General features: G+C 38.1%; 1 protein-coding gene across 1 annotated transcript; it reads right to left on the bottom strand.

The window, feature by feature from the left end:
- Window positions 1–543: 543 nt before the first annotated feature.
- csrnp2 (cysteine-serine-rich nuclear protein 2) lies at window positions 544–15,912 on the bottom strand. Its single transcript, XM_044119478.1, has 5 exons — window positions 15,191–15,912; window positions 11,992–12,164; window positions 10,098–10,360; window positions 7,485–7,781; window positions 544–6,681 (listed from the first exon to the last, which is right to left on the bottom strand). The coding sequence occupies exons 2-5, from the start codon at window positions 12,149–12,151 to the stop codon at window positions 5,683–5,685; spliced, it is 1,719 nt and encodes a 572-aa protein (XP_043975413.1). The 5' UTR covers window positions 12,152–12,164; window positions 15,191–15,912; the 3' UTR covers window positions 544–5,682.

The raw sequence follows: 15,912 nt of genomic DNA, 5'->3' as shown, positions 1-15,912 counted from the left end.
ACAGTAAGTTATCCCTCAGCTATTAGCACATTTAGCATCATTGATAGCCAATACCCTCCTTATGACTCTGATTGGTTGATTTTGGTGGCGAATTTCAAGAAGATCAATATTTTCACAAATTATCCTTTTCAGAAACACTGTCAAGACTTGGAGACAGATTTGTTAAATAACAAAGATGTAAAAAAAAACATACTGGAGCTGAAATGCTCGGATTGCTAACAATCATCTGTCACTTGCTGGGGGCGACATATTTCACTTGATAAATTGTTTTTTACTTTTATGTATGTGACTTTTTTGTTGTATTTTCTTTGAATTCTGCTTGGTTATGATCTCACGTCACAGCTCTGGGCTTTCTCCAATTCAAGTGGATTAAAGCTGTTAGTCTAAACCGTAAATTTACAGAATCTCATTGTAATATATATATATATATATATATATATATATATATATATATATATAATATATATATATATATATATATATATATATATATATGACGTAAGGAAATCATGCACAGAATAAAACACAATTTCTGAATGAAGTACTTTATTGTTTTTATTTTTGTATAAAAACTTCTGTTTTTCCATTTTAGGCAACAAGTAGCATGAGAGTCCCGTTCTCACAGCTTTTAGGTGAATCATCAGTCTTCTCAACAATCGCTCACCCCTTTCATACAGTTAAACACACAAACACAGAGAGCGCTAGAGTTAATTTGGTACAGTGGTCGCAAACCTAAATCTATTAGCAGAAAGCCAAAGACAAAAGCTCAACAATACTCAGCCTGCAATCATCATTACTTCAAACATGGTATCATGTCAAGGCAAGTCACGCGAGCACAGAAGAGCCACGATAAATCTGCAGCCTCACAACAACTACAGGAGACTGCTTTGTTAAAAGACTGATGGATGACAGCGTCGTTTAATTAGGTCTGAAACCACTGCCTTGTTGCAGCTCTTATACAGGATTATATAAAGACAATACAAAAAGGCTAAAGAAACACATCAGACAACTTATACACAGCAGCACATCCTGTGTTAGGCGAGCCGTTGCCCAAAGCAACTGTGGGAATTTCAGGCACCAGAACAAAGGACAGATTTTGTGTAAGAGCTGCCGGCTCACTTCCGCAGCTCTGCGTTCTTCAGACAGAGCTTAAAGAAAAGAAACCCAAAAAATAAAAAATAAAGTTACACGACTGCGTTTACACACTTGGTGACAAAAAAAAAAAACGCCTCATCTTACCGTCAGCACATTTAGAATTTGCAGTACGGGAGCTATTGCATTTCTACAGGAGGCTTTCCAGTCCTTTTAGTTCAGGATCAATCAGCGAGAAACATCTCCATGAAATCATTCCTCCTAATGGTTCACAAGGGTAAGTTGTAAATCTATAACATCAGCACCTTTTAGGTTTAAAATACGCATTCTTTCTAAAGTTCCAGGTCTAATACAGTCTACATTGCATCCACGCATGCATGCACACAGATTGAAACGCAACTTTCTCACCGACATGGACGTACGACAGTAAAGTAGGTTAATACACAAACACATTTCACACACACAAAATCAAGCAGTAAGTCTGATTCATAATTATTAACATCACATTGATTGGTGTAAGTACTTTTAGCTGCACATGCTGCAGATTGCAATGAACTCAAATGCTTGTTTATTATTTTTGAAGTGCCCTGTAAACTTATTTATACCCCTTGAACTTTTTCATATTTTGCCATGTTACATGATTTTGAATTCACACTGACACCCCTAAATAAAATCCAGTGCTACCAACTGGCCTCAGAAATCAACTAATGACGTCTGGAACAATTAATCGATTAATTAAATGATCGTCAACTAATTTAGTAATCAATTAATCGCCATTCAGAGTATACAGACTCAAAAAAAGGCTGTTTGCTGAAAAATTTGGAGCACTAATTAACTGCATGAAAAATATTTCCATTTCATATTTAAGATAAAAACACCTTAAGATGTTAATTTGTTTTAGCCATAGTGGCATAGTTTCAGATTCACAAAAGGAAAGTCCTTTTATTGCCTCGTAGGCTATAAAATGTTTATTTTCTTATTTTAAACAGGGAGTGAATTATTTCCTTATATTCATACTTTAATGTATATTTGACATTGTACATAAAAAAGCATAAAATGTAGGGCTGTTGTAAAATTATTATTTTAGTAATCACATAGACCATTTTTACAAATAAAACAAATATCTGTAAATACTGCCATAGCAGTGGTGTTAATATTGGACATCAATATTAGCCAAACTTTTCATATCCATGCATCTCTACATTATTTTTCTGTAGATTTTCTGAGCTATTTTTGTTAAGCTGTAACAACAATAGCTCACTTTTGAAGTCAACAGGGACAAAAATTACGAAAAATGAGAAATCATATTAAATTTATTTATAAAAATAAGAAAACAGCAGGTCACCCTTTGTTATGCTAACAGCGCTTAGCATTCATCAACAACATTGCGCAACACAAATAATCATTGTGGTGCTAAATATTAAAACATTTTAACGAGGGCAGATAATTTGCCTTGAGGAATTTAAACAATCAAGGTACTCGAATCGTTTGACGAATCGTTACAACCCTACTTAAATGTTTAAATGAAAAATCTGTAGAATGTGTCAATTTTTTTACGCAATTAATTGATTAATCATCACAGAAATTGCAAGAATAATCAATTATTAAATTATTATTATGTTGCACCTCCAGAGGCGTGTTGGAGGGCATTATTAAACAAAGAGCATCATGAAGACCAAGGAAGACAACAGACAAAATGCAGCTCACCACCATCAGCGTGTGAATGGAGTGAGAAGCGTTTTGAGGTCGTCCAGACTTGATAAAACGCTTTATAACTACAGGCCAGTTACCAAAAACCAGTGGTGTGTGTTCAGTTCAGATCAAAATTATATGCAAAACTCAAAACTGCAATCTGAGTTTTCCCTTTACATCTCATGATCAACTATAGAAGGCAGTAGTCATTAAAAAAAATGAGCTTGTTAGTGTTGATGGGGAAAAATATGGAGACAAATACAGGACTATCATAAGAAAAAATAATAAATGCTGCAAAATAATTGAGATTAAGATGGAGGTTCACTTTCCAGCGGGATTACGAGCTTAAATATCCAACCAGTGATTCAGTAGAATGCTTACATTTACAGCATATTGATGTGTTAGAATGGCCTAGTCAAAGTCCAGACCTTATTCCTACTGAGAATCTGTGGCAAGTGTTCTCCGTCCAATCTGAGGTTGTTATAATTTTAAGTCAGAAAATACAAAAGCACTCCACACTTTTCAGATTCATATCTGTAAAAGAAATCCCAAAAACTGTCTTTTTTGTTTTTTCTTCAATTTTGCAAATATGCGCTAATATTTCTTAGTCCACCAAGAAAACTGGCTTAAATTTGTGGTTGTAATGTGATTTTTTATTTTTTTTTAAAGGTTGCAGGGGAACAAATTAGTTTCCAAGGCACTCTAATTTGGCTCGATTTATAATCAGCACTTCTTTACACAAAAAACAAGCATTGAATTGACTAAGAAGTTCTGTTCTGGCATTTTATCACAACATATGACTGATTATGGCGTAACAATGTGGCACTGTGAAAGAAAAAACGTTTCCTTTCATTCCCAAACAGACTGCAAGGACTGAACAGCATCTAATTCACAAAAGACACATTAATTCAAGAAATAATGTCTGTAAATTAGCTATAAGTGACCTTTTCTCCTCGTCCCTTTGACTGCAATTGTGCCAGCAGTCTGAAAGTAAGCGATAGTAACAACTAAGGCCAGTGCTAATCCGCTGCCGTCTTGGTTCTTCCTTCATATCTCGGAGCGGCGAAGCTGGTGCTGCTTTCACTTCACAATGTGCACACAGACCAAAACAAAAAATTAAAAAAAACAGCAGCTCTCCAGCATGTTGCGAATGCTGCGTGTACAGTACGCAAAAAAGAAAACAAGTATTTCCAGGATCATTCGGTGTAGTTAGCAGAGGGAGCGATCAGACGCCTTCATTTGGCTCGACTACAGCATCAGGTTTGACGAGAAAAGAGCCAGCAGGTACGCCGGCATCTTGCACACAATTAGCAGTTTGTGTTCAGCGTTGATAGCTTTATACATCAAGCCAACAAAAAGGCTTTAGTCAGCATTTGCACTCTGTGTTTCTGTAGCTGAGTTAATGGTTCCCAAATAAGGCCGCATTCATCACCCCCAGCAGAATCCCCTCTAAGGTTGATTTTATGTAACTGCATTCTCTCGCTACGCCCTGGGAGTGATCGTAATGTGCTTCCAGCATCTCTGCTCCTGTTTTCCGACGCTCTTAAAAACTTACTGTTACTCACTAGAAAGCTACGTCCACACTGCAGGCCTTAATGCTCAAATCACATTTTGTTGTTCACATTTCCAAATATATGCGACTTTCTGTGCGATTTCCTGCGTGAGCTACAAACGACCTGACAGTGTGCGGCATGCGCAGTAGAGGACGCAGTATTGAAGTAGTGAGCGCGCTCACTAGTTGCATTTATATTTACCTAAATGTTGAGCGAACTGGAATTATGACAATAAATTTGCCAATTTATAAAACAACCCAAGAAGAAAACCTTTTTGTGCTAAGATGAAGTAGTTTTCGCATCAAAGTTAGCGTATTTCGCAGAATTGCAAAGGAAACATATTTCCTTTTTGTATCACACAAGTCACATGATCAACAATCTGATGTTACTACTGGCAGAAACGACACAGAAGACAACAGGATTATGTTTTTTAACAACTTACTGAGTGATTTTAACTGTATTTCTTATTTAATGAGAACACAGTGAACATGAATGGTAAAATTGTCCAACTTTCTCTTCATGCATTACTCTCTGCTTTATCTTCCGCCATGCCGTTGTTTTTCTTCCTGCTTCCAAATATCAATCGAGTATCAATTACACTGGACAGGCGCAGATCACATTTGAGAATGTTAGATATGCACTGGATTTAGGAAGACATATCCAAGCGTAAAAATTTGATAATTCAGACTGTCAGAAAAAGGTCAGATCAGAAGGGGGAAAAAACAGATTTGAGAAACGTTTAGCTAGAGATGTAAATCTTTCAATGTCTTGATATTCAATTCCAATTAAATTTTTGATTCAGTAAACAATTTTTTCTATTTAAATATTCTAGAGCTTCTGTTTAACTTATGTGACTGATAGGAGACAAGCGTATAAACAAGTAAAACCTTTATTTTCAACAATCCTCCAATGTTCCATACTGTATCAAGTTTTATCATTAAAACTCCTGCTGCACCGCCTCCTCCCTCTCCCGCCTTTTCTTTATATTTAAAGAAAAATAAAATTATGTAACTTAAATTGCCAGTATTCGGTTAGCTTAGCTGCCTGGCTTTTTTAAATAAGAAAAATATCAAAGACTTATTAAAAATACATTAGGTGGCTGAGAGGACATGTAATGCGATACGCAGGGGGCCAAAAACGTAAAACTGAAAATCTATTTCCAGGGCTGTGGATTGCGATTCTCGATAGAATCTGGGTTTTTTCTGCACCTCTACTTCAGGCTGCAGTGTGAACGTAGCCTAAGACACCTGTAGATGTGGCGGATAGCAGTAATAAATGTGGAATATGTAGTATTTACTCATCTTAGATGAAGCTATTGTGCAAAATATCTGCAAAGACGCTAATACTAAACTTCAGGAGGCAGTGGATCTGCTTCTTTCTCCGAGTCGGACTCCTCCTGGTTCTGCTCTTTTGGGACGTTGTTATCCGGACTTGAGGGACTCTTCTCCGCCTCCTCCTCCACATCTGTGCACAAGTGCATGTTGGTCAAACTGCCGCCCACAATCTGTCCGCTGGCCTTGACGTAACGCGGGTCCCCTTGGAAATCTCCAAGTGCTTCCTGCTTCTTCTCTGTGAGCTCAGTTCCACCTGCGCTCTGCGAAGGCTCATCATGCGAAGGCTCGTTCTGCGAAGGCTCATCATGCGAAGGCTCATCCTGTGAAGGCTCATCATGCGAAGGCTCATCCTGCTCGTCTCCCTCAGCTGCAGGCAGCGTCTCGAAGGCGCCGGGCTCGATGGTGCTGAGCTGATAGTAGAGCAGAGAGTCTTTGAGAAGCTCTGACGGACTCTCCTCCTGGGAGTCAGAGATGCACAAAACGGTAGCGCCCGTCGGAAAAGGTCCCTGCAGGAGGATCTGATCAACACCTTGAGCTGCTTCTTCTTCGTCTTGCTCAGGCAGGAGGCAGAGAGGGTGTGACCCCGCGACCCCAGCAGAGCTCAGCTCCTGCTGCACCGCCTCCTCCCTCTCCCGCCTCTCCTGCTCCTCGGCGCTCTGCAGGTGCAGCACGGCCGTCTCGTTTTCCCGCTCCAGGATGTCCTGCTCCACCAGGAGGTCGTGGACCTCTTCCACCGACTGCACCTCGCTCTCCTCCAGCTCCGAGTCCAGGCCGATGCCGGAGGACAAGGTCGGGGACGTGGGGCAAGTGGAGGAGGGCGAAGACAAGGGGTCGGTTTCAGTGTACGGCTCCCCGGGTCCCACTATGGGCGTCGTCCTCTTCTCCACGTCCAGCTTCATTATGGTGTGCAGGTAGTGTGTTCGGACACGCAGGGGGTTGAACTCGATGCGACCCACTGCGTTGCCGCAGCCGTCCCGGGAGCAGCCGCATGGAAAAGACATGCGATCCACCTGAAGAACAAAACACACCCTTCTCAACACGTCACTCCAGAAACTTAAACTTAACTTGAACAAGTTAGGATTGGCTTATCCACATAAAACATGCTCATTACATTATTCTTAGAAAATCAGATTTTAGCTTGCTCAGTTCTGCCTATTTTGATCTACTTCCAGAAAGAGCTGCTGTCTCTTTCAATCCAAATAAACTGCTGCTGGCCACGCCCCTAATCTCAAGATTTACACTGCAAAACTGCTGAGTTCCTTTAAATCGAAAAACACACCTATTTAGAGTTGCTTTTGAACCATAATAAATAAAACACTGACCAACATATTTGATGTATTTTTATGACTTCAACAATAATATTTCACAAAATACATTGTCTGTTGATTGTTTTCACAACTGTTGACTGTATTATGTTTTTATGATGTTTATGATTTCAAATAAACTCAATTGAAACTGGCTTGATATATATTCTCTTACTCTTACCTCTTTGAAAAGCATTAGTAGAGCCTCCTGCAACTGGTTTCTGGACGGTAAGTCAACGACAACACATTTGTCTTTTCCAGCAGCCATTGTATTTTGCATACAGTAGTAACAACAGCTGACAAAAGGGGCTGGATATCTGCTTGGGTTGCTAGGTAATGGTGCTCGGCTGGGGTAGTCGTTTATGTAACGGCTCACTGTCCAGACACCAAAAACCGCTGGGCGTATTTCATTTTTAAACACAAATAGAAGTATAAAAACATGCAAAATGTGAATTTTGCATCAGATTTGGCAGATTCTCCTTCCTTTTAGCAAGTCTTCCAGGCCTTACCTGGCACTTAATGCCGGCCTGGCTGCAGCCGCAGTGGCGAGGGTCGCAGAACAAGCGGCAGTCGCAGCCACATTCCTCCCTGGAGAGGCGGATGGCTCTCAGTTCGGTTTTCTCCCGCGCGTCGATGCGCGCGATCCCGGAGGCTCGCAGCAGGGCTCGGCGGCGCTTCGTCGGCAGAGGCTGGAGAAAGAAACAGTCGTCCACCTCGACGGCGTCCACGTCCAGGTCCTCGTCGGAGACGTCCTCCAGAGTTAGCAGGTCTGCCTGAGCGCACTCCACCGTGCCGTTCCTCGTCAGCTGCGGGAGGGAAAGTAGAGCCGTGAAGAGACCGCTGTCCTCTCTCGAGCTCAGCTTCAGTCGCAATTGATTTCCACTAGAAGGGAAATCCCAACGGCGTCGTAAAAGCACATCTTTAAAAGTGACAAACTTAACAAGGTCACTTTTGTTTGGAGATCAGGGTAAAGAACTCCCGTTTTCTTTTAGGTCTTTTCTTAAAAGGAATAAAGCAGACAGAAACTTTTATTCTTTTGGGACAATTCAAATTTCTTTTTAAGACCAAAACAGAAATCTTTTAATGAAAAGTTATCTTGTTTTATTAGCCTCTTTATTACTTGTTTTGCTGCTGTGTTTGTATAATTTTTTTTAGTTGTTTTATCAGAACATGTTTTTCTCCTAGATCAATCTCAAAGAGACAACTTGTATAAATAAATAAAGTTTTAACAATAAAAATGTTAATTTTTTTTTTCTTCAACAAAAAAATGAAGGATATGAAATAATATTTATATTTATGGATCAAAGAAAATGCCTTTCTCTTATTTCAATCAAAAATGCACATCTAAGTGAATTCAGTTAGTTGACAAATTTATGGATTAAAAATAAACAGAACTTTTCATTTATGATGCATTTTATGAAGAGAAATAAATAAATCAAATTTTAAAATATTTACTGGTTTTAATTTATTTTCTCTCTCTTTTTATAATATGTTATAATATGAACACATTTGCATTTTGCCAACTCAATATACATAAATTTCTACACTTCTTATCTACAACTATTTAAAAAAAACAAAAACATTTGATTTAGGGTTAGAACTAAGCCAAAACATTTATGCTGCTATTTCAATTGTGCGAATGGAATGGATTAATTAATTTTTGAGGTAAAAAATACAAAATAAACTGTTGCAATCAATACAAATAAGGCCGAAAGAGTTTCTGAAATCCCCAGAGGCCGTCCGCCATTTTGAGAGCTTGTGTTACGGATTAGCCTGCAGCAGCCGAGCTGATGACATCACATGCAACGTTAGTGAGTAATGCAGGTGAAAAGTTTCTCCGTTCCTGCGGTTAGGCAGCTGAATTTTAAACAGGGAGAGAAAAATAGTAGCAGAAAACTCTTTAAATAATACAAAAACCAAAATAAATCTGAGAATAATCTGGAGGACATCCAAAGAAAGACGCTGCATTATTAAAGTTATTGCAAAATTCTGCAAATAAAAATTTATTCTGGAGATATTCGGTTCAAAATGTAGCAAAAACGGACGTAGAATCTGTGTTTCGCCACAAATGTCAGAAAATATTAAAATTATTTAGAAAAACAATCCTCATCTGGGTCAAACTGAGAAGATGAAAAAAGAAGGTATAAATCAGTAAAAATAAATGAATCAATAAAAAACCTTTAAATTCTAGAAGATATTTTTCCAGTAACCCCAATTTTTTAAAGATATTTATATATGCGAGAAACATAAATGAAAATGTAACTTTTAAATATTTTTAATTGTATAATATTCATATGTGTGTCAATAGATAAAAAATAGTAAGCTGTAAAATTATTAATTGAAACTTGAGTTCAATAAATGTACTGAGATACGTACAATTATTTCAGTATTTTTAAAGTAATTTCTTACTATTTATATTATATATATATATATATATATATATATATTATTATTTTCCTTATTTAAACCACTGAAATAAATAAGGAAATTGATGTAAGTGCTTGTAAATATAATTATTTTCACATTAATTTTTTAGTTAGGTATTTCATAAATTATGAAAATAGTTAAATAATAATACATTTTTAAAAACTTCCTTTTAAATTTCACAGATATTTCTAGACTTTTATTTAATTTATTGAATTCTGACTATTTTTATTAAAATTTTCTAGTATTTTCCACACATGTAAATTTGAATGATGAAAAGACACTGAAATGGGGCGTGCTGAGGTGGCGTAGGGGATAGTGCAACCCACATTTGGAGGCCTTGAATCCTCGACACGGCCGTCACGGGTTCGATTCCCGGACCCGGCCGACATTTGCTGCATGTCTTCCCCCTTTTCCTGTCAACCTACTGTCATATAAGGGACACTAAAAGACCCCCTGGTGGGGGAAATAAAAAATTTCAAAACAAACAACAACAAAAAGATATTGAAATGTGGGAAAGAGAAATAAAAAGACATCTTTAAGGGGCGATTGCCTTTTAACAGTGTTGTCATGAAGTTAGAGTCGATATCAGTTTACCTGTTAGTGCTCATGATGTTTTGCCTGTTGGTTAATAATCTTATCATAAATGGTTTAAATTAATCCAGACAACATCCGTTACAGACTCTCCCAGGATGTACCTTCATCTTGCGAGTGTTGAGCTTCTCCTGACGCAGGTGCTGGCGCAGCGTGTGTCTGTGGCTGCTCTCCTGTTCGCGTGCGAACTCGCCCAGCGTGTAGTGTCTGATGGAGGAGTGGTGACGCGCCATGCCCAGGGAGCTGCCCCCCTGGCTGGGCACGCTGGTGAAGCCCTGCCGCCGGGGGAAGTAGTACACCGTCACCACATCGAAGCGAACCCGCTTCCCCCCCGGCGACGGCTTGTGCTGTCTGAGGATGGAGGTGGCTGGTGACGGAGAAGCAAAGAGTTAGAGCTGAGCGTTTCATTTCAGACCTTCCTTAAACAGGCTATGATAGGTATATGGGTTATACAAAACATGATTGTAAAATATTTTGCTAGAAATCATTCTTAAATGGAGTTTTTAGTCTGGTCAGTTCTGACTATCTTGAGCAGTTTTATCTTTAAGTAGCTTTAAATCCAAATTAGCTGCTGCTGGCCACGCCCCCCAACTCCATGTTTACAGTCACGCATAAAAATGGCTGCTAACATACAACTGTACATGTTTGAAAAGCATTTGAAAAGCAGAGCAAGTCAACAACAAAACCCTTTTCTTTTCCAGCAGAAATCCATACAACACACGTGCTGGAACTCTGCCTGGGTTGCTAGGTAACGGGGCGTGGCTTGGCTGTCGTTGCTAGGTAACGGCACAGTGACTGTCAAATGTAACTTAACAGTTTTGATCATTTTACAGAAACCAAAAAAACGGCTGGATGTTTATTTTTTGTGGCGTTTTTAGAAGCAGTTGAGACCAAATTTTATTTATTTTTTCCCAATCAACGCATGTTTTGAAAACATTTTGAAAAGATTGTATTCTATTTAAAACTCAAAGGCCCAAATCAGATGAGTTGTGCTAAGAATTTTTTTATTTTTATGAATATAAACAATGTCCAAGTACTGTACAATTATAACATTATAGCCCGTTTCTTTGAGATGGGATGTATTAAACCACTGACGCATCTACAACTGAGATAAACACAAATGTGAAAAAATGAATGTGGAAAATTACAACTACATGCTGAAATTGCAGCCATAATAGCATTCGTTTTTCTGTTTATGAATCTATTTATTAGCCTTATGAACTGATGTGAAAATGTTTTATTTCCCTCACACAAGCAGTTTACGTCAGCTATCGCCAAATTACGGCACTCCATATTCCTCCGATGCTTATGCTAGTCCGCAAAATGACGACAGAAGAAGTTCAGATAAAAAAAAAAAGCAATAATCAAATAAAAAATAACATTTTCTGCTGAGCATTCTTTACCTAACTGATGTATACAAAATCACAAACAATACTTTTTGACCTAAATATGAATCAAAGTATGACTCTAATTAAAAACTAAACTAAAATGAAACAATAATTAATAAAAACTAGCAAACACACTCTAAAAACTAATTAGATAGTTTTTTATAGTATATATAGCTGCTAATATACCCTTGCTAGCTAGCGCAGGTTTATTTCTAGTTACCTGTGCAAGACTAAATAGCCCTGCCATAGCAAATTTAAGACCTATGATGAACATATTTTTAGATAAATGAGTTTAAGGATGAGCAGACAAACTGCAATTAACTTCAGCAGCAACATCAGAGATGCTATTATTACACAAAAAATCAGACCACTAATCATTCATATTCAGCCATAATCATCAGAAGAGGCTATTCTTCAAAGTCACAACTAAACAAAATATAAACTAGAATAAAAAACCCAAAACTATTATAACTCTGGGGCCCTGCAAAGGGAAGCAAAAAGTCGTACAATATGTACATTTTGCATAATCCCCCTTTAAATATCTCTGTTGTGTCCCAGGTGTGTTGGTGTTTCTTTTCCTTTTTTCCACGCCTGCTCTGCTGTTGCTTACGAGTGAACGGGGTGCTGGAAGGTGGGTTGAGGCTGTCGCAGCTGTCTGCGCTGTCACTGCTGGAGATGTCATCGTCCGAGTCCTTAGGTGTAGAGAACAGAGAGCCGCTGTCCACCTCTTCATATCTTCGTTTGAGGCTAAGGGACGGACCTGCCTCCATGGAAACCTGCTATCTGAGGGCACAGTCAGGGCAACAAATGTTTAAATTCATGCTAAATCCGTTAACAAGGGAACTTTTTCTGCATGTTCTAGGACTAAATGTTTGGTTTGTTTCTGCTCTGATGATGTGGAAACAAACAACACATCTGCCTCCTTTCATCTGTATTCCACCTCCATCATTTCATCTGTCTGCCTCCATCCTGAGCATCGCACATTAAATCCCATTCTGAAATTATCAAGTGTAGAGCTGTAACCATGGCAACTGGGCAAGCGTAGTTCATGCGAAGAGCCTTGAAGCGAGCGGTCTCTATGGCGTTAACCCACCTGATTCCCTTTCAGACAGCCACAAGGTGAAATTCATCACATCTGCAGCTTTAATCAAAGTGAACGGAAGCACCTTAAGCTGTGGCACAGAACCGAATGAAAACACGATGCTTTGTCTGCAGACAAAACCACAAACTTAATGCAGCCATGTAAGAAATCCCAGTTGCTGCATTAGTGATGTCCTAGCCAAAGCTCTGCATGTATGCACATATACTGAAGGACGGCTGAACAGACAGAAACTCAGATGGATAAACAGACTCAGTGGTTAGATGAAGGACAGATGGAGGAATAGATTGACGGACTGATGTAGCATTTTAGATTTTCATCTTGCGATGAAAGTGAAGTAGTTCCTTGAATTACTGCCAAATCAGAAGCTGTGGCTCAGAAATCAACTTTAGCATAAAATCTCTCATGTGCAATGATGCATATATTTTTATGGGTCGTGGCAAAATGTGATGTTTTAATTGTTGGCTGTGTGGTGGTTTCTATGACTTTGTATTTTTGTGTTTTTATTATGCAACATTGGCTTGTTGCTGAAATGTGTGATACAAAAATCTTGATTGATTGATTCTTACAATGTTGACAGGGAAGGGGGAAATTAGCTTGAGACCCCCTTTAAAAATGCTTACAGATAGTTGAGTTTGCATTTTCACATCCCTAAATAATAAACGTAAGAACATACATTTCTTATGTTTGTTGTTAAACATTTCTTATAAGAATTGAAAATGTTTTACTTTTAAGTCTCAGAAATTTCCATATTTAGAGTGTGGAAGATGTCTTTATTATTCTCAACATTTTTTTGTTTTTGTCTAGCAAATTTTCAATTTTCCAAACTCAGAAGTTTCCACATTTTTTTCTAGAAAATTTCTTAAATTAATTGGAATATTTTCTAGTTTTTGTCTAGCAAATTTTGGACTTTCCAAACTCAGAAATTTTTCACATTTTTTCTACAGAATTTTATAAAATGAATCTCAGTTTTAAGTGCAGAATTTCCTCAGATTTTTGTCTCTTTGTTGTCATAAATATCATTTTAACAATGAGATTTGTCATTTTTTATCCTGTAAATGTTATTAACTTAACCGTTTTCCTCTTTTGAGCATCAATAAATAAGCCTCGGTGCAAGTTTATCTCAACTTTTATTGTTCATAAGAAATAAAAATGTAATTTTTTACTTGATTATTTTAACACACAACCTGAATATTTATTCACATTCGGTCAAAAAGAGGCTTGCTATATTGCACTGATTTGAATTAAATCAAATAAAAATTAATCAAAACAGTGAATCAAAGTCAGTTTTTCAAATTAGCCTTAGCTAAGCATACTAAACAATGATTGCTTTGTTTTTAACATTGTTTACTGTGCTGTTCTAGGTGAAATAAACTTTAATTTAATCGAGTGGTAAGTCTAATGTGCATGTTTGTAGCTCATATATTGAGATATAATTGAATAGAAAAGAATAGAATAACATTTATTGCCCCTCTGGCGCATCAGCGAGTGACAGGCAAGTTGAAGTGTTTAGATTCACATGAAGATCAAAATATTAACATAGACAGTAAGAATAAGAGACTAGACATTTAGGGCAAATATAGAGCATAAAAAAACAATCACTTGTAAAAAAAAATAGCATACCTATATTTAAAAAATGTGTAATAATTTTTTTAAATGTTGCTGCACATCTCTGCAATAAAAGAATATTTACAAGAAATGGTAAAACTGTGCTTTGGTGGGATGTTAGCATAGCTGCATAGATGTAAATCCACGACTTCTAGTGCATGTAAACTTGTTCAATAAGCAACAAATCAATTAATCGTATGATAAATTAAAATGAACTCAATAATTAGCAGTTTTATTTCTCTTTCTACTAAAAACTGGTTGGATAAAGTCTTCAGTCTGGTGCTTTGGTCACAACTTGCCCATTCGTTCACAGAGACGTCATTATTTATTTTATTTGTTGCTTCTGTTGTTTTGCTTATTTACTTCAGATATTTAAAATGTCTTCCCACTCAAGTGTTGTAATAGAATTTATTGATCTTTGAGAATGTGTTCTTGCATTATTTTGCCATCATTACCATTAAATTACTTTAAAATGGTCTCAAAACAATATTATTATTTATCGCAATAACTTCTGGGGCAAATTATCGCCTGGTTTGTTATTGTGACAGGCTTATTCTTTAAAACAGAGTTTGTGATCTGTTCTGGCTGCACAATATTAATAAATATTAATGTACCTCAAATGTTGCAATTACTAAAATGTCTCCACCTCTCTCCTCATGAGCTTCAACATCTAAACCACTGAGATCAGGTGTATCAAGGACAGTAACAGTCCATCAAGGTGACCAAATGTGATACTCCCAAGCAGTTTAAATGGCTTTACATCCTTTCTTTTTTGCATTATTGCACAGAAAGCCAACAAATTGTGCAGGTCTGCTACCTACCTATGCACACATTCATGCAAAACGACAAGAGGTGAATTTTATTAAAATCAGACGTGGAAGCTGCTGCAGCTGCTGTGTGTTTCAGTCTAACCATGACTTGCAGAGTGGACATGATGTCGGTTGAAATGCATTGTAAAACCCTGAACACTATCAGCCTATAACAGGCAAATACTCGGTCCTCCCTATCACCATTTAACCATCTCCCCCCCCTTTTTTCCACTCCCTCTCTACCTTTCACACACACACAAAGCCCACATTTAAGAGACACTGGACCTCCTTACCTGGGGCAGAAAGAGGGACCCTTAATCCAACAGCCTCGGAGGTCGTCTTTCTTTCCAATCCGAGTTGCACATCAATCTTTTATCGCGCAGTGAGACGCTTTTTATGTGCAACCCCCCCAAAAAAAACAACCGATATCCCTGCAACAAAGTGATCTGGCTGATTGTCAATTTGCAATACTTCTCTGTCTCTTGCTAGCTATATGAGGTTACATGGGTTGCAAGCTCATTGTTCTGCACGCCGAAAGATTACAGTGGCCTGACAGGAGCGACTGCTTTTATTTAAATGTGGCATACCTCTGTGTTTAAAGGACAGCCGAGAGGAAAAAAGGAAGAAAGAGGGGCGTCATTGGGTTATTTCCCAACATTTTCCGGTGCAGCATGAACAACGCACACAGCCGGATGAGCTATCTGCCCAATATGAGGTTGAAAATTATTACAATGGAGAAATCCGCTGACACTTGTGCTCGCTTTTTTCTTTCTTTTCTCTTTTCTTTTTTAACCCCCCCTTTCTGTTTCCTCACCGGGACCGGGCTCGGTCGGCTGGGCTCACTTCGCTGTCTTCTCGCTTTTTAAATAAAACAAGATAGGAGGAAAAAAAGACGCGCATTGGTTTGTTTCGTTTGGTGTCAGATTGTTGGAGATTTTCTAACGAGAAGACGCTTTTTCTCCTCTCCACCCCGGTTCGCCCCGGCCCCGCTTGTTACAATGTAACAATGGAGGAG

This window comes from Gambusia affinis, linkage group LG01 (genome assembly GCF_019740435.1).
Source record: "Gambusia affinis linkage group LG01, SWU_Gaff_1.0, whole genome shotgun sequence".
NCBI classification, from domain to species: domain Eukaryota; kingdom Metazoa; phylum Chordata; class Actinopteri; order Cyprinodontiformes; family Poeciliidae; genus Gambusia; species Gambusia affinis.
The sequence above is the reverse complement of the archived record's forward strand: the minus strand, read 5'-3'. Positions and strand labels throughout refer to the sequence as shown.